This window comes from Typha latifolia, chromosome 9, assembly GCF_019914945.1.
Source record: "Typha latifolia isolate L0001 chromosome 9, TyphaL0001v2, whole genome shotgun sequence".
Classification (NCBI taxonomy): domain Eukaryota; kingdom Viridiplantae; phylum Streptophyta; class Magnoliopsida; order Poales; family Typhaceae; genus Typha; species Typha latifolia.
The window spans coordinates 2,749,407-2,773,458 of NC_133094.1; the positions used below are offsets into that span (position 1 = coordinate 2,749,407).

The window sequence follows — 24,052 nt, forward strand, 5'->3', positions numbered from 1 at the left end:
GCCTCATTAAGTTCATACAGCTACAATAGAAAAAGCTAATCTTAAGAGTAAGATCAAGGCCAAATCCAGACTGAGCAAAGGCCAGACGAGCTTAGATACAAGATGCTTGGGACAGTGAACTGGTTAGCACCACTTTCTTAAAAGAAAAGGTAATCGTTTCTCCTAATCAAACAAAAAGAAGAAGAAATGATCATGGAACTACAGAACTGATAAAAATACAATCACTATCTCCTTATATCATTTCTTGATAATCATCCGCGTAAGATTAAGAATGAATAATAAAAATAATATGAAACACTATTATGCATAGAGATATAGCTGGCAGATACCTTGTTCTGAAAACAGAAACCGGCGATTGCTCAAGGAAGATCGCAATGTCACCAACAGACAACCTGCTTTGAAACAGAGGTTAAAAATATCTTTTCACTGGATAGACAATAAAATTTCAAATAAATTATGAGCATAAGGCTGCACCAGAGAAAAATAGAGCAAGATTGGAAGGCAGCACCACTCCTTGGAAAATAGTCTGCCATTGCAGCAAAGCCCTTGGAATGTTCCATGAAAAAATGGACTGATTTTCCTTTCAATCATTAGAAGAGCAAGATTACTGAGAAATTGCCCCTACACCAGTGCTATCTCTCTCCTAGAGGACTGATGCAGATTATGTTCGTCATGAATCTTGATGATCCCAGAAAAGTTTTCATTTCACTTCAAGAAAGTACTGAAAATCTCTACACAGTCTAACAATTACTTGCAACAGGGACAGGACATTTCTTTCCTTTAGAATTGAACTACAGGACAAGTCAAGAAAGCTCAGTGAAGTGTAACAAAACTGCAGGCCGAGATTACAATGGCAACATTATAAGTTTATAACGGTAACAGGAGAACATGATTTACACTGCTTGGAACTCCTAAGTAACTGATTAATTTTGAGTTAAGCTTTTTTATAATAGCATGAGATCAAGAACTGATTATGCCGCCTAAATAAATCAGTACACAATTAAAAAACAAGAAAACAAAAGGCACACGCATTGCAAGGCACCATGACAAGCCTTTACATGATCAAAAATGAAAATGAGAATCTCCAGTGTTAGTTGGCTCCAAAGGTGATTGTTCCCTTTTGATTCTCCATCACGTGAGAAGTGTAAAAGGGTACCATTATGTGAATGTAAGAGTGAAATGCTGACACAAGGTAAATACCCAAGAGTGACTTGTTCATTTTCCTCCTAGCAGTTGTGGTTGAGCACAGTAAAAGTTCGAGAAGGACTAGTGTATCTGATATATCTTCATTGAAGCTGCAAGTTCTGCATCAAATCAAAAGAGCCGGTCCCCATCTTCACTGGCTGGCCAAGGCAGACACTAGCTGATGGGGATTCCAATGTATCTACCTCTCCATGGAAAGCTGACCCAATAATGAACTTGGTTGCTGTTTCGAACGTCATCTTTCCAAATGGTGAGGTGTTATATTCACCCATCCCAACCCTATTCATTGGACGATAGCCACCATGGAAAGTCATGAAATCTGCAATAAGATTCAGGTGCCGGATATTTACAAGGATCCCATATGCTTCAAACACACCCTTGACCTCCTGTATGATTGTAGCTCTTGCTGCCTCTACACCATATGTATTTAGCATTGCATGTATATCATTTGAGACAATTCTGTTGACATCCAAGTAGTCTTCCAAGTCCCAGAATGTTTGGAAATTCACTCCAGCTGTTTGCACCATAAGAGATTCTCCTTTCTTCTCTTCAACCACTGAACAACGCTCAATATTTGTAGACTCCTTGATATTGACACGCTTTGCTGTTTTCTGAGCAATCTGCATGAAAACATTGATCTTGTGAACCCTCAATTGATTCAGTTGAAGTCACATAAATAATTTAATAATAATAAATGTACAAGAAAATTCAGAAAAAAAAATGTGAAATCACTATCAGCTGTATCAGTTGTTTCATTATCAGGCTATTTGTTTAATAAGATATAATTCAAAAAATATAAAATTTAGGAAAATTCTAAAAAAAATAGTAAAAATGACAACTGGTTGGTGGTCACAGCCACCTTTGATTGATAGTCAGGAAAAAAACTGAAAAGAGGGGAACCAAAAACTCCAAAGTCCAAACATGCCAGATTTCTCGCTAATTAGTTAAATCTTACTCTGATTTGTAATATTAATCTAAGATCAGCTGGATTCCCTATGATTGATTAGATTCTGATGTTCATGTGTAGAGGGAGCGGAGGAAATGGAAAAGACAAATATCATGTATGAGGAGGTAGGATTTGGGTTAGCTCAGATATAGACCAAAGTTATACAAGGAAAAGAGAAGATATTTAAGCCACTTCGGCTGATATAGCTTGTGTGTCAGCCATACCACCGAAACCCAACCAAGACTATATATCCCACCATGGTTTCATATAGGCATAGGCCAATAGTGATACATATTGGTATCAGTCGATGCTTCAAACCATGCTTTAAGAAATCCCCATTAAGTTATATATCACGATATCATATATGGTCCACCAATATTATGTCGCAATTGCAAGAATATAGCATGAAAATGCGGACTACCTTATAAGTTAATAGGTTTCTGTATATTCAGAATCCACAAAAATATCAGAAACCATTTTGCTCTTACAAGTTACAAACAGTTCAAGAAACCATATAGTGTCCATAGCATAAAAATTTGCATCTGGATGTTCTTTTCCATGGCAGTGGCTAGCAACAGTTGTTATAACACCACGGTGTAAAACAAAATTAGTGCAGAACAAATTCACAGACAATCAGCAAAGATGAGTTAAATCCCAAATCATTCCAAATTATGAATTGTCAATTAACTATCTCCATATTGCAAGGAAAATTTCTGCAATTGTACAATGACAAGAAAATATTTAATTAAGAACATTATTTAAATTGCATAGTGAACATTAACTATAATATTGTCTCACACTGCAGAAAGAATCATCTTGAGAACTAAGTACACCCTTTGTTATTACTTATGACGCTACATAAATAGACAATTCTAATATATCTGAAATTGATTTTGGCAATTTACCTATATATTCATTGTATCATGATTGAAATACATGAACATATTAAAATAATGAGAAATCAATAGACATTATCCAAATGTGCATGCAAGACTACATGGTTTAGGTTTGCTGTTCAGCTCAACAACATTTGCATATGTCGACATCCTTATGCGCCAGGACTAGTCCTAATAAAAAATTATACCAAGAAAACAAGCAAGTTTTAACAAAATATCTGCTGCTTTGGATTTAGGACAAAGAAAAGTTAAAGACAAGACAGCCAAAATGTTTTTCAATTGGCATCTGGATAACATGCTTATACATAAATACAGTGTACACTATAAATAACCAAGAAAAATTACCTCAGCAAGTAAAATCCGAGTTCCCGTTGTGAAGATGTAATGGACCTCAAAATTCAAATCCTTAGCTTCCACGAAAATAGTCCTTTCAGGCTTTTTACTGCTTCTTTTTGGCTTTGTTGTTGTTTTCTTGGATTCTGATTTCCTCTTCTTATCTTTTTCTACTGGCTTACGATCCTTATTTCCAAGCTCCGACATGGAAGTACGCTCAGATTTGGATGGGCTATCAGGTGTTTCTGCCTCAATTTCATTTGGAACTTCCCCTCCCACTGTGTAGTCTTCATCAGCCTCTAGTTGATCAATTTCACTTTCAAATCCAGTTTGGGTCTCTCCATCATGTTCCTCCACAATGGTAGTGTTATCTTTTTCCAAACCGTCTTCATATTCCATTTCATCGCTGGCTTGTCTTTTCCTCTTTTCAGAATCAGTACCTTGTTCATCATCCGTTTCATCATCATCACCACCACCAGTAACACCATCATCCTTTTCCTCTCCACCTGATCTGCCCATATGTTCCTCTTCATCTACCTCATTTGACAAGCTACTATCGTCCTTGCTAGTAACAACACTGATATCACTGATCTTTTTTATCATGTCCAGGTGTTTCTGTATGGCCTCCTCCATAGCATCCACAAATGCTGTTCTTAGGGTTCTTTGGCAATCCTCCAATGAAAGGTCGGAGTAAGAGGGATAAAGCTCAGATCGGTAAAGGTTCATTTTCAACTTATAAATGGTAGACACCTGGTTCCCACGAATCGAGAAGGGAACAGTGCAGACCTCCATACTCTCTACAACATCTGCCACACAAATTCTCCTTAATTTAGCAGCAACACTTTCAGCATCCTCCCTAGAAAGCAGCACATTGCAGTGAATCAGTAAATTACTTTTTGATTCCCGTTCATCATAGTATAATGGTAATGATGATATATGTGAATACATATATGGGTTGGGAATAGAATAAACCAAGGCACTTAACAGATTTGAACAAGTATTGTTTCTCTTAGGGTAATTCACTATTGACATAAAAATATCTTTAGAGTAACTCACTGAGTAACCCTGTCAAGAACCCGGCACTTCATAACCGGAGTACGAATATCCTCTGATGCTGTCATCAATATTTCTTGTAAACGTGGAATTCCAAGTGTCACATTCATGTCGCCTCTCCCAGCAAAATGGAAAGTGTTGAGTCTGGAGATTGTAAGAAATTATTCCTCAGTTAATCAGGATGGTAACAAATTTTAGCAATCAAAGAATTTCATGATCATATACTAAAAAGAAAGTTAGGAATTTTATCTACAACTAGTACAAGTAGATGTTTTAGGTCAAAAGTAGGAAAAGCTTTAATCAAGGCCTTGCATAATTAGGTACTAAATAATAGGAAAAGATCATTGAGGACCTCTTTAGTTGGTCGGATACTAGAAAACGTCATTCACAGTTTGACTGTAAAACAAAGTATATCGTACCAAAAAATAGACCTCAAATGTAATAAGGAAAGTCTTTCATGACGAAGTCTATGCTTTATTAGGCTTGTCATAATAGTTCCGATATATTTCATATTTTCATTCAAGATAAGCTTATAAAGGAGAATTAAAAAAAAAACATGTAATAAAGCTGGACCTGTAGAATCATCCAGACAAGTGTCGGATGACCTACTTGAACTTATGTTCCAACCAAAATTAACTTAGAACTCTTATGCGCCTTTCTAAAGATTTCTGCTGATAGTAGAAGGGTAGAATCATGCCACCTTGGTCCTTCAGTTCACTCATCAGACTACCTCACAAACAATTGGGTCATTTGTTCAAGAACCTAATAGACATATCCAACTAATCAACTTTCTGTATACTTGTATGTCCTAAATACCTTCAACCCAACTCTTATGCATCTTTCTAAAAATGTATGCTGATAGTGGAAGGGTAGAACCATGCCACCGTGGTGCTTCAGTTCACTCATCAAACTACCTCACAAACAATTGGGTCATTTGTTCAAGAAAACTAATAGACATATCCAACCAATCAACTTGCTGTATAGTTGTATACTTGTAGTCCTAAATAACCTTCAAACTAACAAGTTTGTACAAAATGTTATCATAGGTGAAAGGGTGCAATAAAGCTGTACATGTTTTCTAAGCAAGCTTTCTACTGCAGTTAACATACATATTCATAATTAGTAACCAAATACAATTCTTGTATAAACTTATTCAAGGTAATTGCTATGTTTTACAACCAAACAACAAATTATGAGTATAGTTATAAATGTACCTAATTTGCATTTAAGATGTGTATAAAGTTATCCTTAAAATACCCACTAAACAAACAAAACAAGGCCTAAAAATGAGCACATGTGAAGAATTATGCAGTAAATGGTCTTAAAAAAAAAATCCCGACAACACGCACGTGGCAACAATGAGCCAAAGTAATATCCTGTGCTGGCCATGACAGCATCTTTCATGGCAGTGATTGAAAGGAACCAATATTAATGCTTCAATGTCCCAAGAAAGCTCCAAAGCTTCCCAAGCACACTAAATTTGACAGGCTGTCATTTGGCTTATAAAAAATGTTATAGATTCAACAAACCTAGAATATTTCTAGGGAAGATTGTGTCGCTCTGCACTGGGCATGCCAACCAACATATGCAGTTGTGGGGGAATACTGAGACTGGCACCAGTAGAATTGTCCTAGGAGTTGATTCGCTGGCAATATGGTCATGCCACAAGAATGCACATCCTTGTGTGTTTCAGACGTATTACTTTGATGATTCAAGTTGAAAATTTTACAGGTGTGATGAAGAAACAAATACTTCTTAGTCTATATTCCTATAAATTCACTAGAGCTCATAGCTAAAAGCATTTGTAAAGAATGTGAAGAGGGCATCTTACGTCATCTGTGTAGATGGTTCACCAACTGACTGTGCAGCAATCACTCCAACAGGCTCACCAGGACCAGCAAGACTTAGTAAGTACTTAACATTCAACAGTTTAATTATGTCCTTTCGCTTGATGTCATGACGGCAGCGCTGTTGTTCTTTGGGAAGACGAGCAAAGCTAGTCGCTTTCTCTCTCAAAACAGATGGTAACTCCTTGATATAACCAGTAGCATCTGAAAGATGTCCGTCCACAAGGTGACCGCTAATTTTATCCAGCACTACTGCACGATTCTGATATTGTGACAAAATAAAAGGTATCAGCAATTAGGGTTTGAAGAGTCAGGAAAAGATACATTCAACATTTGTGGGCTCACATCAGCAAGCGCTTTGAACTCGGATAGAAAGCTACATTTGAGGACATCGACCCCATCTTCCCCATACATGAACTGCACAACTGACCCATCTACATCACGTACTGTCTGATCATAAGAAACTTTCAGACATTCAAGGTTTTTAATTAGACATCTTTGGAGGTACCCACTGCGAGATGTCTTGATTGCTGTGTCAACCAATCTGCACATGTAAAATGTTGCTCAATTACCTAAAAGGCTGGATAAGACTATACCTTACATATGGAAACATGGACAAGAAAATTCATGAATAATGTTGATATTTGCTGGACTGTTTGAGCTCAGAGCCGTGCTATACCCATCACGACCAGCCATGCAGTGGAAATAATATTCTTGAGGGCGAAGACCCGAGAGAAATCGATCTCCAATGAAGCCACCAGCCCTAGCTGAAATATCCCAGGGAGGAAAGCAAGGTAGTGTTTTGCCAGAGACCATACGTGGGACCCGTTTTCCTTCCAATTCTTGTTGTCCTAACAAAGAAGATATTTGTGTCATATTGACCTACAACAAGAAAATTTTTAAAAAATCAGTCAGTTCTTCAATAAATAATTTTACAATTTTTATGCTTGAGAGAACTAGTCAGTACTGTATGCAGTTACCACAGTACAATTTTTTTATGCTTGAGAGAACTAGTCAATACTGTATGCAGTTACCACAGTACAATTTTTATGCTTGAGCGAACTAGTCAATACTGTATGCAGTTACCACAGTACATAAGTACATATAATTTAACAGATACCTACATTAGAAATTATTTGCTCAACATTTTCCTTTTAATTGCCCCACAATTTCACATAATTTAGTAGCAAAACAACAATCCACAATGAAATATGGGGACAAACATGGATACTGTTTCCACACAGTATGTTACTACTGAAAAGTGATTTCACTCGTTATATAAGTTTCTTTAAGAGTGTGGATGACTGGGTAAGACCAAATTTAATGTGAAATTTAGTGAAAAGAGACAAGATAGCACATAATTTAGCAAAGAACCTTATTTATACGAACTTGAATGAAATAAATGAAACCACGTGTTGGCAGTGCATGCTTTATCTTCTCTATGTGACATCTTTGACTGAATGTATTGGTGTGTTTATTAGTCTAAGTAGCTTAACATATTATCCTGTCTAAAGTAACCACAGTATATAACATATTGAATATGTACTCAGTGCGGATGGAGATATTAGACATGTTGTCTTGTTGGCTCCCGCACAGGCACATGGCATGGCAGACCATATATGCATATAGTGTGTCCATCCTTCCCACATGAACATGCAGGCAGCCATCCTCTCAATATATATATTATGCTATATGTGGCAGGCCTCATAATGCATGTGGGGCAATTACCCACCGCAATAATATATGCAACCTATGCTGCCGCTTTTTAAAACAACATGCATGGAATTGCAGGCGGCCTCGTATGCAGAAATGGTCCCTTGACCCCACATAAATTGAACCTGCATAAGGCTTATATATGTCAAGTGAGAAAGCGTATATGTGCAAGACATATAATGGCCATATTTTAAACATGAAATTTACTTTGACTAGCTACCTGAACACTTGATATCAAATTATAGATGTTGATCTCTACCAAGTTCCTTTTTCTTCTTTTCTCTTCCAGATTGGATATCTATTTTATTCAATTCCAGCGGTAGACAATACTGTGGACACTTTTAGCAACATTGGACGCCCAGTGTGTGTAGCCAATCTAAAGAAAATAAATGTAGTAGTAGAAGCAAAGGCAACATAGAGTGAAAGTGAAATAGAGAGAAGTCCTTCCAACTGAAAAGAGAAAGAGGAGAGGAATTTGAGGTAGTTTGAATCAAAATAGGAGGGAGAAGTTCAACCTACCACTGAAGACCTAAAAGGAAGAAAGACAATTAGCGGGAAGAAGGAGACTAAGATACAGTACAACTCAAAGATGACAAGACTTCAAGTCAAGATCAGATATCAACCAGATTGACATCAACCCTCTAAATCTGGTGCCAATTTCTTAGGCAAAGCAAATTCAGTCAGGAAAGAGACTGGTCATAAAGCTACATGACCTGTCGATGAATAGGATAATATAAAATATTTTCTTGGTTGCAGTTTAGGCTCATGTAACTTTATTGTAACCACTACAGAAAGTCTGCAAACATGAAAAGTCTAGATGAGGAAGAAGTTTAGTTCATGAATACTTGTGGGAGATGATTAGAATTGTGGACCCACAAAGGCACAAGAGCATAATGATTGTATATTTTCAGCTGACCTTTAAATTGGTTAAGATCAAAGGCTTGGTTTTCAATGTTTGTTGTTCTTGTTCTTGAGTGTCATATTGTCATGAAACAAAATTTAACTAATGAAAGCATTTAATGGCAAGAACAGGAAAAAGGTAAAACCACAATAATGGTCAGCCATTCATCATACTCTCCATAAATGAAATCCTTTCAAGAGAAATGGCAGAAAGAGGAAAGTACATACCAAACCCCCTTTAGCTCCTGTTGTGGTCATAAGAGAGAGGCAGTTTTCTGGGAAGGGCTTTCGTAGCCCACGAGGAAATAAGAATTTATTCACCTCTGAAGTCACATTATTTAAGGTACTAGACATCATTCTATCCAAGCTAATTGTTGCAGCTTCTCCATTCCTACGTATGACCTTCTCAACCTCTCTTTGTAACTTTACTGGGTCTAAACAGAAAATTCAAAAGAAAAGAATTAGGATAAAATGGCAACACAATGCAGATACATTCCTGAAATAATGAGATAAAATGCTGTGATTGCTCTTCTAAGATTGTTAAAGAGAAAACCAAATTAAGAGTTATTTTTCTGCTGAACCATAACAACCAACACTACAAAATAATTTGACCTAGATGTTACAGATAAGATTGTCAAAAATATATTATTTTGTAACTACTGTTTAATCTGATGAGGACATCTCTGTATTAAGGATATATAAAAGAACGCAACACAAACTAGATCAGAAAATGAACGAAAAAAATTGCACAAGAAATGAGCATAAATGCTTTAAGCATATATTTATTGGTTAGTTTAAACAAACCGCTATCACTCTCCATAGTTCCAGTAAAACGCATGTGAACCTCTTCACTGTATATTTCACTTTTCTGTAGTATTCTTCTCCGCTGAGTATCTAAATTCTCAATAAGTAGAAGATCGTCTACTCCACAAGTAAATCCGTGCATCTGAAACCATATCATTTAGTTTTTAATACCCAAGGCTAAGACCTTAGTCATTTCTATAGAAGATGTCAGAAAACAGTCAGAAACTGACCTGCAGAAACAATGTGAATAAACGACTGAACATAGACATCAAAATCCCTGCAGCATCTGCACCGTATAGCTCATGAACTGTATGAACTATCCCATATTTCCCAAACTGATTTTTGTCAATTATTCCCTTTATGAGTTCATTATCATAAATACACAATATAAGTTCAGAAAGATCTTCTCTGCCTTCATCCTTTGAGTTTTTTCCTTCAGGATGATTATTCTGCAGGTATTCCCGTGGTATTCTACCTTTACATTCAGCAGTAAAAGGTGGGCGACCTTTTGTGATATAGTTCAAGATTGCCGTTATTACCTGTAAAGACAAAGACAAGTTAGAATGATAAAATAAGGCAGTCATTCCCAAATCATTTCATGTTTCACAGTTCAAATCAAACAAAGAGGAACAAACAGATCCAATTGTTAAAGCTCAGAACCATTAACACCAATATTAACCTGCTTCCCAGTCCACAGAGGTATTGGCTTTAATATAGCAGGAGGGAGGGGATGTATTTCATCACTTGAATGAATGACAGAAACCTTCTTCTCAAGCCTAGCAACTTGAGAATTTCGGCAGGAAGCAGGCAGACAAGAATAGAGCAGCTGATGATATTCATCATGGGTTAAAAAAGTATCCAACTTTGTCAGAAGGACAGCACTTATGATATGATCCTGAAGTATGGGTAAGGAAAAAAAGATTAGTTGGATATTGACATGCACAATAGGTAATCTGAGTCCAGTTCTTCTAGCATAAGAAAGTTGAAATGAAACACATGGATATCTTACCTGAATCAGGCCCCTGATGGGGTTTCCACTTGTTGGGACGATGTACTGCTTATTTGCATCGACAATGATGGCTGCTTCTGCACGAGAAACTTCATCTTGTGGGAAGTGTACATTCATTTCATCTCCATCAAAATCAGCATTGTAAGTACTGCAAAGAATGGACCTTATTAGCTACTTATAAACAAGAAAGAAAATATCAAGTACAACACAAAGGCATTAGAAAACCTGCAATTAGCATAGTGCAAGCGAATTGTCTTATCCTCTTTCAGTACATAAACACGGTGAGCCATCATGCTAGGTTTGTGGAGGCTGGGCTGCCAGTTTAAGAAATCAGTCAGGAAAACAAATAGAACCTAAGAAAGACTCAGAGGGACGTACAAAAGGAAGATATGTTGAAATTACAGAAGAGACTTCACAGCTATTCTACCAACTTGCTGACTTCTGGCTGTTCTACTGTAATAAGTTGACATCCTAATTGCTAAAAAATCTGTAGACGAATTATAGCCTGCATGTCCCCTGGTAGGTCGTAGGCCAAGTCAAGTACTCAAACTTGATTTAGAACCTACCTAGCTATAAAAATAAGAGTAATGCCTTGATCTTATCAATTGCTACCGGTCACAGTAAAATCCATTTCAAATGACTTCATTTATTTTACAGCAGAATCTTTCCGGGATGGGATCTCAGAAGGGTCTTAGAAGGCTACTTGTAATTGTGTTATCTGTAATACCCCGACAAAAATTAGACAAATTTCTAGATCCATGCCCATCTCACTGGTCATAACCTCAGGTAATTGGGACCAAAAACAACAGATAAATGCCAAATCTAGATGTCACCATTATAGCCTGAGCACAACTTGTACCCAAGTCCTCCCATTCAATTGTAATGTGGGATGATAAGTTGGATTTCACTCTCTTATTTGGGTTTGGAGAAGTACACTCCAAAGAGAGAAAGGCAGAAAAATTCTTTTCAAAGTTTTGGGAAGAGCAGAACTTATGACCCAAAAATAACCATTCTAATTTTGGGAACCCGTATTAGTCTTTCCAACCAAGAGATTTGCTTTCTATCAGACTGAAAAGGCTCCCGAAATAAACATCCTCTTTCTCAAACTACCCACACCAACCAGGCCCTCCTGTGCCTCCCTCCCACCTTTTTAGTTTTCAGTGCCTGCGCAATATACATATTAATTTCTTTTGCTTTATTCAATTTCCCTTTTTACTTGATAACATTACCCTAAAGGAACTTTACTTTGGCTGCTGATAGAAGTCATAGCAAGTAACCAGGAAGGCATTAAACATCCAAGGACTAATTAAGCTTTCACTTTTCTGCCTCACTTGTAGCATCCTTTCCTTTCTTATTTAGACAGAGACCAGCTAGTGTGAAGATATCAGACAAGTTACTTACATCATTTTTCTTCTGATATTTTGTGATAAACCTATGAAATGTGTTGAAAAATATACTGAATTCCAAACAAGTCTAGAGGTGAATCAAAAGCTAGCAAACTCATCTAAAAAGATGGCGTGCCATCTCATAATGAAAACCAATTGTTAAATCAGTCTAAAATGAAAGTAGAGAAGAAAAAAAGATTCCATTGGCAAAAAGCATATCAAAGCAGTTCCCTCACACAATAGTATACCTGTCGATTAGCAACTACAGTGTCCCCATTCCGTAAATGGCGAATGATAAACTTGTCTTCAGATTCAGATTCTGGGCCCTTGCCTTGCTGAGTGACAGTTCCTCTCGATGCAAGTAACTTTTTTGATGTCGCATAGCGCCTATTTGTTCCTGCTTGTAGTTTATACATGCTTTCTTTGTCCTTGTAATGTGTAGCTCCAGGATGAATATCTGCACCGTTAATGACAGCTTGACGTAGTTCTTTGGCATTCCAGGGCGTTACTCTCTGTATATCACATCAAATACTACTGCTATCAAAGTTCAATGAAGACAGCCAACAAAAGAGAGTACCAAAAGCATTATAAAATCATAAGAAGCTTATATTTGTCAATAATTATTCCACCTATCCAGCATGATGAACATGAATTGAGAAGGGCATTCGCTTGTAGAACTGTATATGTGAGATATACAAGTAAAAAAATTTAAGAAACAATTTCAAGCACAGAAACAGTAAAAGATCATGAATGTATAGAGCATGCTTACACGATTTCAACAGAAAATAACCATTAAGTAATATCAATTCTTTGTTGCATCATGCACATATGGAGCATACATACATGTGGGAACATTTTCAAGGCAGCACACCTCCGTATGAATCCATTAATCTAGAAAATCAATTGAGATCAACATAACCAGGACCATACCTCAGGATATGTCAATTTCAGAGCAAAACAAGGAGGAATTCCTATTTCATCAACTCGCAAGTAAGGGTCTGGAGATATAACAGAACGGCATGCAAAATTAACCCTCTTCCCCATCATTTTCTGTCGCAGAATACCATCCTTTTTCTCCAACAACTGACGATAGCCATTTACTTCCCTTTCGCTTTTCACTGCATGAGAAGTAAAGCCATTATCATTTATAGGCCTCAAAAGCAACTTACACAAGAAAATGAAAGAAAAGACACTAAATAACCTATTACAAGATCCAAACAGAACTGTTATCATGAAATGCACAGGCAAATGCATGTAGCAAGCCAACAGCTTCATTAAAGACAAGATAATCATCTACGAGAATGATATATTAAAGAATACATAACATGATATCAAAAATGGAAACATGTATGCTAACTTCAGCAGGTAATGTTGATTATGTTGGTACTGTTCTGTTGTTGTCATACTGACCAAAAGTAACTGGCACTTAAACACAGAACTGTTCAGATGCCCAGAAGGAACTACCAAGGAGAAGTCTTTCACAATGGGAGTCGTAGTGCAGGAGGCTCCCGCCTATGTAGGTTTTCTAGGGAGGGAAGATAAATAAAACTACGTAAGTCTTGTTTGTAGGAGGCAAGCCTACCATCACACTAGGTGACATCCTCAGTGGAAGCCTTCAACCATCTTGGAAAAAATATCCAACTTTATCTCAGTATGTGGATTGCATATCCTTAAGCATGTCAGACATCAAGCCACATAGCCAGTAAAGGGATCTTTTTAGATTGAATAATGAATGATAACTAATCTATAAATTGTTCGAACATCAAACCCAGAAAGACACAGATCAGCAAGAAAGGTAACTTTAAGAATATTGGCCAATTTTTATTTTTCTTCTGATGCAGAAAAACCACTCCGTAGTAAATGGAATACGTACCAAAGCCCTTACTACTGTCAAACAACACATTGACACTGTTTTGAAGATCCATCCATCTCCTCAAAGTATCAGGATGATTGGGATCAAGAGCAATCGCATTGCGTAAAGCAATGTTGGACTCTTGTACTTTACTTAGTAAAACATTTTGTGGGTGTTCCAAAACCTAAAATTGATGAAATATATGATTAGATGCAATACAAACAACTAAAAAAGCAGATAAGCAAATGAATTGCCAAATTGGAAAGCACATGTTTATTGCAATATCTGGAAAAGATTTCATTTTCTCTTGAAAAGGAGGTATGGTCCAAGAAAAGAGAGATTGATAACATATTACAATAGTAACATAAGGTGTGCACAGTAGACTGTAACACTACAGAAATTGTAGTAAATTAAGTAGGAAAACTAAATAGTTGACAATGAAAACACAACTCAAAATCAAGGAAACAAGGTATTGTGCATATTTAGTGGCAGGCATAATAAGAGGCATGGATCCCAGTTTTGGGCGATTCCGAGATGGATCGACCGAAATTAATCAAGATCAGCTATAGTGACCCGAAACCAATCTATCTAGGATCGGCCGAAACTAGAGGTGATCATCGGGCCGGCCAAGCCAGCCCATCAAGCCAACCAAGCTGAACACTATGTTCATCAGCTCGCTTGCAAGTGAGTCGGGCCAGACCGGTCGGGTTCGGACCAGGGCTAAAATAATCTAGCCTGTTACCACTCATTTGCCTGTAAGAGAGCGAGATCGAGCTTAAATATATGGTATTTACTGTTGAATGATTATCGAGCTCGCAACTCTCTGTCACGACAAGCCCATTGTCTCGCCCTCTGCACGTGCCACCACCCCCCAATAAGCAAAATGTGGCACACAAAAATTTGCCAAGCAAAAGTAATGACTTACCACCCACCCACCTCTCCTATCAAATCCCAATCCCTACCGCAGCAGCGGTGCTCCCTTCTTCCCTCATGCTACCTCCGACTCTGATGACATCACTAGCACCAATTTGAGGTGGCCATAAAGGTCATTGACGACATCTCCTCCACCGCTAGTGCTATCACCTAGTTCACCAAATCCGTCGACATCTTCACCTCCACTGCCAGTGACCCAATGGCCCTCACCTCCACCTCCGATCTCTTCTTCGCCACCACCGTTAAACCCGTCGCCCTCACGGCCTCACCTCCACCTTCGATCTCCTCTCCAACTCCTCCAGTAAAACCCTCCAGTAAAACCATCGGCCTCCTCCCAACAGCCATCATCGCCCTCAGTGTCGCCTGCTGATTCTTCCCCACCGCTATTGGTGAATCCATCAACTTTGCCTCGTCCGCCTCACAGATCATCTCCCCCTCCTCCGGTGGATCCTTTCGCCTCGATGCCTTCGTCACTTCCTCGTTGGTGCTAGTGATGTTGGAGGAGCTATTAGCAGAGAAGATGAAGACATGGCTGCACCCTCATCTGCATGGCTACACCCTCATCTAATCGAGGCCGAGGGTGGCATTGAAGAGGCGAGCAATCAGTGATCAGCCATGGGAAGAAAAGAATTCTTCTCTTTCATTTTTTTTATTTTTTCCTTTTACCTCTCTATCGATATGCCCTTAGTTTGTTTTTATTGGTAAATCACAGTTATGGACCTGTGGGGTGGACATGTGGGCTATGGGCTATAGTTTTTTGGCTAGGTCGGGCTTCTTAGCCAGGCTTCAAGCTGGATTTTCGGGTTGGGCCAACGGGAGGGCTACCGGGCCGGACCAGGCAGGCAAAGAGCTGGCTCCTGCCGCCCATTGGCAATTCAAGCGCGGGCCGGGCCAAGCCGGGTATGGGCCAGTTGGGTCATATGATCACCTCTAGTCAAAAATTGTCAAAAATAGGTATATAAAAAGATTTAGGTTGGATCTAAATAGATTTGACCTAGGAAACATCAGTAATTAATGTCTCCAACTGCCTTCTTATCAAGTTTCCAGTTTTTACTCTATATCTCTCACACGCTCTCCTCCCACCCCTTACACTTCACCGAACTCTTCCAGCTAATTTGCACTCTGGAAAACTCTAACGAAGTTTTTTTTTCTTTTATTTTTTTATCTCTTCTCTCTCTCTCTCTCTCTTTCTCACCCACTCTTTAACTCCCTCTTCTTACTGTGACTATACGATAGTAAAAAGAGAGAGATCTCTCTCTTCATTTCACGTCTATAACAATAATTTACGAGGGTAGAAATTTACTAAATAGTTCAAAATTCATCATTGTTTTCAATAAGTTTTTTTTAGTTTTTAGACTTCATCTGTGAGTAATTTTTATTTTCTTATTTTCTATCATTTCTTTTTTTAAATAATATTTAAAATTTTACACAATTAAGAAATAGTCTGATCCGATAAAGGCGGTAAATAAGTACCATTTTTTCGAGTGGCCAATCCCGATCTCCGTCAATTTCAAAACATTAATAAGAGGTATGCAAAGAACGCTCTTAGTTCCTTAGTACCTTACAACATGTCCTGGCGACGCAACTCCACAATCATGTTAAAGTCAAAGAATAAGAATGAACTAGCTTACATCATGAGCACCACTCTCAAGTAAATTAGACAACTACATGGTCAGCAACTATAGTAATTATTCATAGTTTAAATCTAATACCTACATTACAACCTCCTAGATATGGGAACTTCTGTCAAACTTGATTTTTCGTCCACAGTAGTATGGCACACAATGTCTTTCAAGATAAATATATAACTATCAGCATAAGGTAAACCATTGAAAGACATCAGATGTTTCACATGCTTTGAGATTTGTTAGTGCTTGGTAAGTGATACACATTCCAAGTTTTTCAAGATTGGGTCTTTGCCAACGATGTGCAAATTGACATCATGATCTGTGAAATGGATACTACTATAAAGAGAAGGAAGAGGCCCCTAGTAAGCTTCCAGTTCAAAATTTTAACAAATAGGCAAAGACCCGAAGTACGATCAATAGAAGTCATAATATCTAATTTACTAATAGTGATTGTTCTAAATTTGCTCACCCCACGAGTTGAGCTGCCAGCAGGCGGACGGAATTTATTTGGTGGAACAAGAAGAGTCTTCAGAAAAAACATCATATAGCCTTTCTTCCTTTGACACAAACTTAGACCTTTTTGCTGTATATCACATATAAGCATGCAGAGCTTAGCCTCATTTTCCCATAATCCTCTTAAAACAGTTTCTGCCTGAATAACAACAAGAAGATGTCTTTGTCATTCCTGCTTAAACTGAGAAGTATATACTGATATTCTCCTTGAGTCATCACTAGAGCATGATAACAGAAGAAAAATACAAATGGCGATCGGAATATAGATTTTCAATGAAATGTAAATCAAACCTCAGCAGGTAACAGATGCTTCTGACCAGAAGATAACATTTTCTTAATGTATTCAGGCGGCAGACTTTTTAATTGGTTTTTAGCTTCATTCGTTGTTTGCGTAGGCAACGGCTCCTCATCCATATGCAAAAGAGTATCACCCTCTGATTGCTGAACTTCAGCATTTTGTGCCTCGCTGGATGACAGATCCAGATTAGACTCTATTATCAGATTGCTTCTTATATCAGAAGCTAGCGTATCCTACAAACAATTAAACCAAACTCTTAAGACATGACACATGATTGTGTCTGATAATGATATGATAAATTTGATTTGCTAATAAATCTCATTAGCAGTCAGAAAACAAAGAAAACTAAAATACAACATTTATTTTGAAGCATAAAACACCATTCCACATCATTTGATCTGTAGCGCAGTGTAAGACGAGAAAGCAAATTTAATCATGTTCCAATGTATCTTTAGCCTGCAGAACCCAGCAAAAGCAAAGCAATTGTAGGCTTCCAAGCCTTCCATGCATGCACATGTATATGTAATCAAAACCTGGTTTCCGATAGCATATTTAAATATCTGTGTGATTTCTAATATATAAATCAACAAATGACTATTAAATGAATGTTAACTATCCATCAATGATCAAACAACTCCCAATAATTAACCTAAAAAGTGGCCATATTGCACAGTGTGGAAACGATAGAAGATGAAACCAGTGTACTGAAAGATGGCCGTGGTGCCAAGAGGTCACCCCACTACCTAGCGCCTAGACAGAAGGCGGACACTAAGGTGATCTAGTATTTTTAATATACAAAAATAATAAGTAATAAAATATGATATATATACCATATACTAAACTAATATATATAAGTTTTTAATAGTCCACTAAACCCTAAAACCTAAACCTAGTCCACTTCCCACCCAAATGTGGACAAATTTAAGGTAAATAGCTCTCCTTCCATACAATCTGACTCCATCAAGTTTATTTCCCAACCAAGTTCTTTTTTTTTCTTTTTTTTTGCTTTTGAAAACTACTTAGGTTGATTTATTGATTTAGAGAGAGCTCTTCTGACTGAATCCACCAGAGTCCGTGCACTAGGCTTGGACGATCATGTGGGAAAAGAAGTGGGAGGCCTCGCGCGCCTCATCGGCAAGCCTCCTCGCCTCCTCCGCCAGCACATGGCGATTCTCCTCAAATTGCCGCTGGATCTTCTTCGCCGACTCCATCATCATCATTGAGTCGCCGATGAATGTCCGCCACATCGCCCGCAGCAGCCCTCAATACGCCCCCAACACCTCTGCGCCCCTAGCTCGCCTCTACACAACAGAATAGAAGACTAACATTTTTAATAGGATTTGTTGCTAACAGGTTGCGGGTCGGCTAAGCTAACAAGTAAGCAACTTAAAAAGCCTCAATCGCCTCATTCCCTCTTCGATCTGAGCCCTAAACCCTCCTCTCCCCCCACACTTTCTCTCAATCTGAGCCCTAAGCGGAGGTGGCAAGCGAATTATGGCAACAAGCTAATGACGACGGGTAACTCTCAATCCCATTGTTTCTTCTTTTTCTTCCCTCCCGCCTTGTGTCGACCGCATTGCCGGATGTGGGGTGGTCGGTGTGCAGCCCCGACATGGCAGCCGCCAAATCTGCCTTTCAAAACACTGGATGAAATATTGCTTGAAATCAAAAAATAGTTTCAGAACTCTCCAAAGTACTGTTGAAATCTAGTGTTGCTACAAGTACATTACAAGAATTCACTACATCGAGACATAAACATACACTTCAGGAATTCAATTTAGACATAAGATTGGTGGTCATCAGTTCTTCATATCTTCTTATAAATTAGAAACACATAGTAACCACAAAGTTTGAACATGACAACTTTTATGTTGAAATTTCATGATGGCAAACACACTAAAGTTGCAAAATCAATGGGAACTCATACATGGGTTTTGCAAAAAAGAAAGTATGGTCCCGAATAGGACAGTCACACTAAGTTTTCAAATGCAATAAATTGTTCGTTTAGATAAGTTATCATGCAAAGGAAAAGAAAATTAGAAATTAGCCAATAACAATACATTTAAATCATAGAAATGAAATTTCATGTATTATTGAAAGATGAGAATTGAAATAGAAGCAAGAAATCTCATGCTGAATAGACAAACCTATGCTTGACAAGAAAAGGTTTGGTAAGAGCAAAGCAAGCAATTTGATACCAAAAATTCATGTCTAGTATTTTAGACAAAGGGTTTATTGATAATACTAGTATAGAAAATAAATTAAAAAAGATTAACATTTTAAGCAACAAAAAAGAAAGACAAATATTGATTAATGCCAGTCAGTTCTGACAACAAGTCCTCTCCCTTTTATTTCTTTACTTCCAACTATTTGCCTATCTAATTGAGCCTTAATAACCAAATTCATAGCGTAATCACAATGGTTATCAAAAGATACAGTATTATGGAAAAAAAGATTCGTTACTAAAAAGAGAGTCCACTTGCTGAAGTACCTTGTTGAGCCAACCAAAGGTTGGACTAGTAATTTTTGGATTTCTACTACCACAGTTTGAGCATTTCTTAGGTTTATTCCTTGTTAATTTAGAAAGGATAGAGAGGGCCTCAGTGTATTGAAGGGATGTCCATGTCTGTTTCTTTGAGTCTGTCGCATCTGGACATGTTTCTCCAATATGATCAGCAGCATATTTCACAGCATCCTCTTCAGGAAAAAATAACTCACTCCATGAGCGAGCTTCTAAATTTCTAGCCTCAACAATGTCACCCCTTATAATAAGGTCCAGTTCTGAAGCATATCTTTGCACCTAATTTGACAAATAGGTGAATGAACAACAGAATAGGCAAAGATTCAGAAAGAACATCTATAAAATGAACTAAAGCAGAAGGGAAAATATAAGCAACCAGCATGGCATTACCTTTTCTTCATTCAACCTAAATTTATGACAGTAGAAGCAAGTAATCTGAAGAATATTTTGAAGACTCCTAAAAAGCAAAGGGTTATAAAGTGGCTTTGCAAGATCAATATGACCACAATGTCCTGGGCACCGAACGGAAAGCTGACCACAAGATTTGCAGCTGCATAAAGTATTTAAAAAAATCATGCATTAGAAATTAGCTCACAACTCCTTTATGAAACCGTAATTGCAGAGTTCATTAAGTAGACAAGATTACTCAAAACCAGCGGTACCAGTTAAGCTCAACTCAAAATCATGTGGTATTTCAAAGATGTAAAACATATAATCTGTACTAAGATGTACCATTAATCAACGCATTAAGTTGTTCGAGTAATAAAGGTAGATGCAAGACAAAATTGAAAACTCTACACTCTACTAGGTAAATCATCATTTCTCAATTCTAGAATAGCAACAATAGCAACAACAATAAAACAACCAAGCCTTTTCTTCTAATTATTTAGGGTCAAGTATATATATTATCCAAATTTAATCTCTAATTAGCGGAGGTGTTTATGTCAAAACCACGTTCCAAAAGGCGCCTACATAATGCAAGTGTTCAAAACTCAAAACTTAAGGGATAGTACGGCGCAAATGCGGACGCATATTAGAGCACATAAGTGTTTGATATTAGGATGTATCTAATTGATAATGTATAATAAGCAATTGGAAATCAAGGCCTTGGAAAGAAATATAGAACATAGATTTTTCTCTCTCTATACAAAGTCTATCAATAATTGTAGTTAAGTTAGTATAGTAAGGCTATGAGCCTCCAATAAGTCGTATGCCAGTCCTTTGCTTAGCAACATGTGGGGCAGCATAGGGATCATAAACATATGTGGCCAACTATGAGAGAGCATGGTCATCTTTAGAGAACAATGAGTCAAATCAAGATTATCATGTATTCTCTTAATAATTCCTCGCATGCTGGTTTTGGTTTTCCCTGCCTGAATGAAATAACAATCTCAACTTGTACCAGTGCACTACATGACTTGCCCTCTAAGAGTGCAGCACTTCTAATATTATCATTTCTCATCATATTCTATACTTGTACCATCCGTTAACCTCAGAAACACTCAATCAAAGAATTGTTGATTCTAATTGTCCAAAAAAAAAATTCCTGTAAAGCATTGCTGGTCTGATGGTCTGCCATCTCACGAAATATTCCTTCCAACTTAGGTGATCACAAAACACAGGAATTTTTCCATTATTTTCATTGGTAATGAATTTAGAAACGTAAAGAAATTTCTCTATCAGCACCTAAATTTGTGCATTCCTTACAGATATTTTTTATCCATGCTGAATAATTTTCGTGATTTGTACTTTCCATCGATTTTGAGGGCTTCTGATGATCTGATTAGACTTGATGATAAGATCTTTCTCTCAATCTTCAGCCCACAAAATGTTAGGATTACTATTATTAGAATTAAAAAAAAAAGGTCAAGAATCTGAGAGGTTATCTTGCTGCTAGTTAAGTTCAACAGTAAGATTTCATTCTAAATATGCAACTCAAGCAGGTCTGGATTCTAACTCATCTAAGGAAGGGAGGCAACTTCCAAGAGATGCTCATTAACTGGCCCAACATAGACACAAACGAATGGAAGGTTTCTAAAAACAGGTTATATGGCTAAAACAAGAAATCAAAGTAATTATCAGTCGGTGGTCAGGTCGCATGAGCATTTAATGTGGAAAACAATAAGTACTTGACATGTTAGACAATTGTAACTCAACATAGTCAACGATGTTATGTAAAGTTAGTATTACATTTCATTCAGGTTCACTTTGGGACAATCTTGTTGAGCCAAAAGGTATATGCTATTTTTAGCAAAACCTTATGATGAAATTTTAGAGTATTTACACGATCAAAGACGTAACTCGTCACAATACAATGAGTTCTGACTTTCAAGAATAAAGGTATCCAGAAAACCTAATTTTCATTAAGTGCTAGATGTTGCAAAAGAATATTCTCGACAGTAAGAATACTAGTGTCAGAAGATAAAGGAGATATGGGTGGTGTAAGCAGTTAGAGAAAAAAGGTAGTATTACAGAATATGTCCACTGATACAAGGCAAAAGGAAAAAATGATCGAAAGAATATGAAAAATAAAGGCATTCCCATCAGCTTTCTTGTTATTTTCCTTTACTCTAGTATTGTTAGTTTGTTACATCATAATTCCATGTTCTTGTTTTTCAGCCTAAGCAAAAGAACCTAATCTTGTGCCAAACTGGTTACTACATTTTACTTACTTTTCAATCATATATTGACATGATGGTGCAAATGTAATGGTAAATCACAAGTAGTAACTCAGAACACATTGGCCAATGATTCATGCATAATTAGTCAAGAATAGAAATAAAAAGTGCAAGCACTAAAAAGAAAAAACAAAAAAGATACACAACTGAAATGCAACTCTTATCCAGGTAAGAAATTTGGCACCACGACTGCAATGTATTAGCAACTCACGGGTCAGTATCATTTAGAGGACCCAATGCTGGATCATACAATCCATCCGGAACAGGAGTGCTCTTGACATCAAGGAGATCAGGCCTCGTAATCTTCTTTACGCTAATCTTCCGCACTTCCTCTGGACTGTAAAAACTAAAGTGGACAGACTCCACAGTCTCTGATGCCGCCTTCACAAAGAGTAATAAGAATAAGTTACCCAGATAATCAAATCAAGCCACCAGTATCTTAATTACCTGCACATGTTAATATCAGACAGCTTTAAAAATAAAGCTCTGATCCAAAAAATTCTGAACTCCCACCATTGTTAAAAATAAAAATTAAAAAAAAAACGAATACGAAGTGACGTCGTAATTTTCTTAAAAAGAACAGCTAAAACATTGGATTATCGAACAAATAAAAATGTGACTTTTACGACTATAAGATAAATCGAACACAAAAGATTGGAACTCTTTGGCACCCGAGAAAGAATTAAAAAAATCAAAAAAAAATATGAAATTATAATAATGTGATCGGAGATTGATGAGCAAACTAAGAACTAGAGTGGCGAATAGGACCTCGTCCGATCGCGCGCCGGCCATCTCTGAACGGAGGAGCTTGCGACAGCTTCAAAGAGTGAAAGAAAGAGAGTTCCTGGAGGTTTATCGTGGACCTGTGCGATTGCCTCGGGCCTGACCGGCTTTCGCGAGAGCTTCAAGGTTAGGGCTTAAAAGGTCCTGTATCACATTGATGTGAGAAGGCCACACTCTTCTCTGTCTAAAAGGGAGGTTTAGGGTTTTAGGAGGAAGAGGCGGTCAGGCCGTCAGGGTTAGAAAACAATTCCGATTGGGAAAATCACAACCCGGTTAGGCGTATTTTTATTTGTATATTGCGATTTAAACCCTACATTTGCACTGTTTTTAATTCGACCCCTGGATCTTTTAATGAATGGAAATTTATATTTTTTAAAAAAAATATCATATATGTTACTTTTTATTATCATTCACGCACGACTGTATCTCTTCATTTTGCATCCAAAACATGACTTCTAAATTAGGAAATTTTTTGGATATATCAAAAACGGTGATAGTTCAGATGATCTAAGTAAAATTAATTTTAAAATTTTTATTAGCATCCAAATAATTATAATAAGAGCATAATATATAAATAAGATGAGAGAGAGTGATGAATATTTACCCAAGCTCTATTGTCGATTACAATAAGCATAAAATAAATGACTCTAGCAGAAACCCATAGGTGCTGAGAGCCTTGGGTGGTCAGCTTATAACTCCGTTGCAATCCAATAGCTCAAGACATAGTTTTATAAATCTCCAAGCTAAGTAATCAAAG

General features: G+C 37.3%; 1 protein-coding gene across 2 annotated transcripts; it reads right to left on the reverse strand.

Moving 5' to 3' along the window:
- Window positions 1-916: 916 nt before the first annotated feature.
- On the reverse strand, window positions 917-23,570 carry LOC140795091 (DNA-directed RNA polymerase I subunit 1). Of its 2 annotated transcripts, XM_073147468.1 has the most exons (21): window positions 23,281-23,570; window positions 22,724-22,893; window positions 20,225-20,384; window positions 19,805-20,113; window positions 17,307-17,546; window positions 16,972-17,154; window positions 13,963-14,125; window positions 13,020-13,207; window positions 12,338-12,601; window positions 10,930-11,018; window positions 10,705-10,852; window positions 10,375-10,590; window positions 9,926-10,234; window positions 9,696-9,837; window positions 9,120-9,325; window positions 6,958-7,160; window positions 6,624-6,822; window positions 6,263-6,540; window positions 4,435-4,575; window positions 3,391-4,234; window positions 917-1,823 (listed from the first exon to the last, which is right to left on the reverse strand). In XM_073147468.1, the coding sequence occupies exons 1-21, from the start codon at window positions 23,302-23,304 to the stop codon at window positions 1,287-1,289; spliced, it is 5,013 nt and encodes a 1,670-aa protein (XP_073003569.1). In that variant the 5' UTR covers window positions 23,305-23,570; the 3' UTR covers window positions 917-1,286. The 2 variants fall into 2 exon arrangements, with proteins under 2 accessions (XP_073003569.1, XP_073003570.1); XM_073147469.1 differs by lacking the exons at window positions 20,225-20,384; window positions 22,724-22,893; window positions 23,281-23,570 and having other exon boundaries at window positions 17,307-17,481; window positions 19,805-19,932.
- Window positions 23,571-24,052: the final 482 nt, after the last annotated feature.

Coding starts and splice junctions, on each gene's coding strand:
- LOC140795091 (XM_073147468.1), bottom strand. CDS start 23,304: ATGGCCGGCGCGCGATCGGACGAG. Junction 13,208..13,962: donor TGACAGTAGTAAGGGCTTTG/GTACGTATTCCA, acceptor CTTCTCATGCAG/TGAAAAGCGAAAGGGAAGTA. Junction 9,326..9,695: donor AACTATGGAGAGTGATAGCG/GTTTGTTTAAAC, acceptor TTTTCTGTTTAG/ACCCAGTAAAGTTACAAAGA.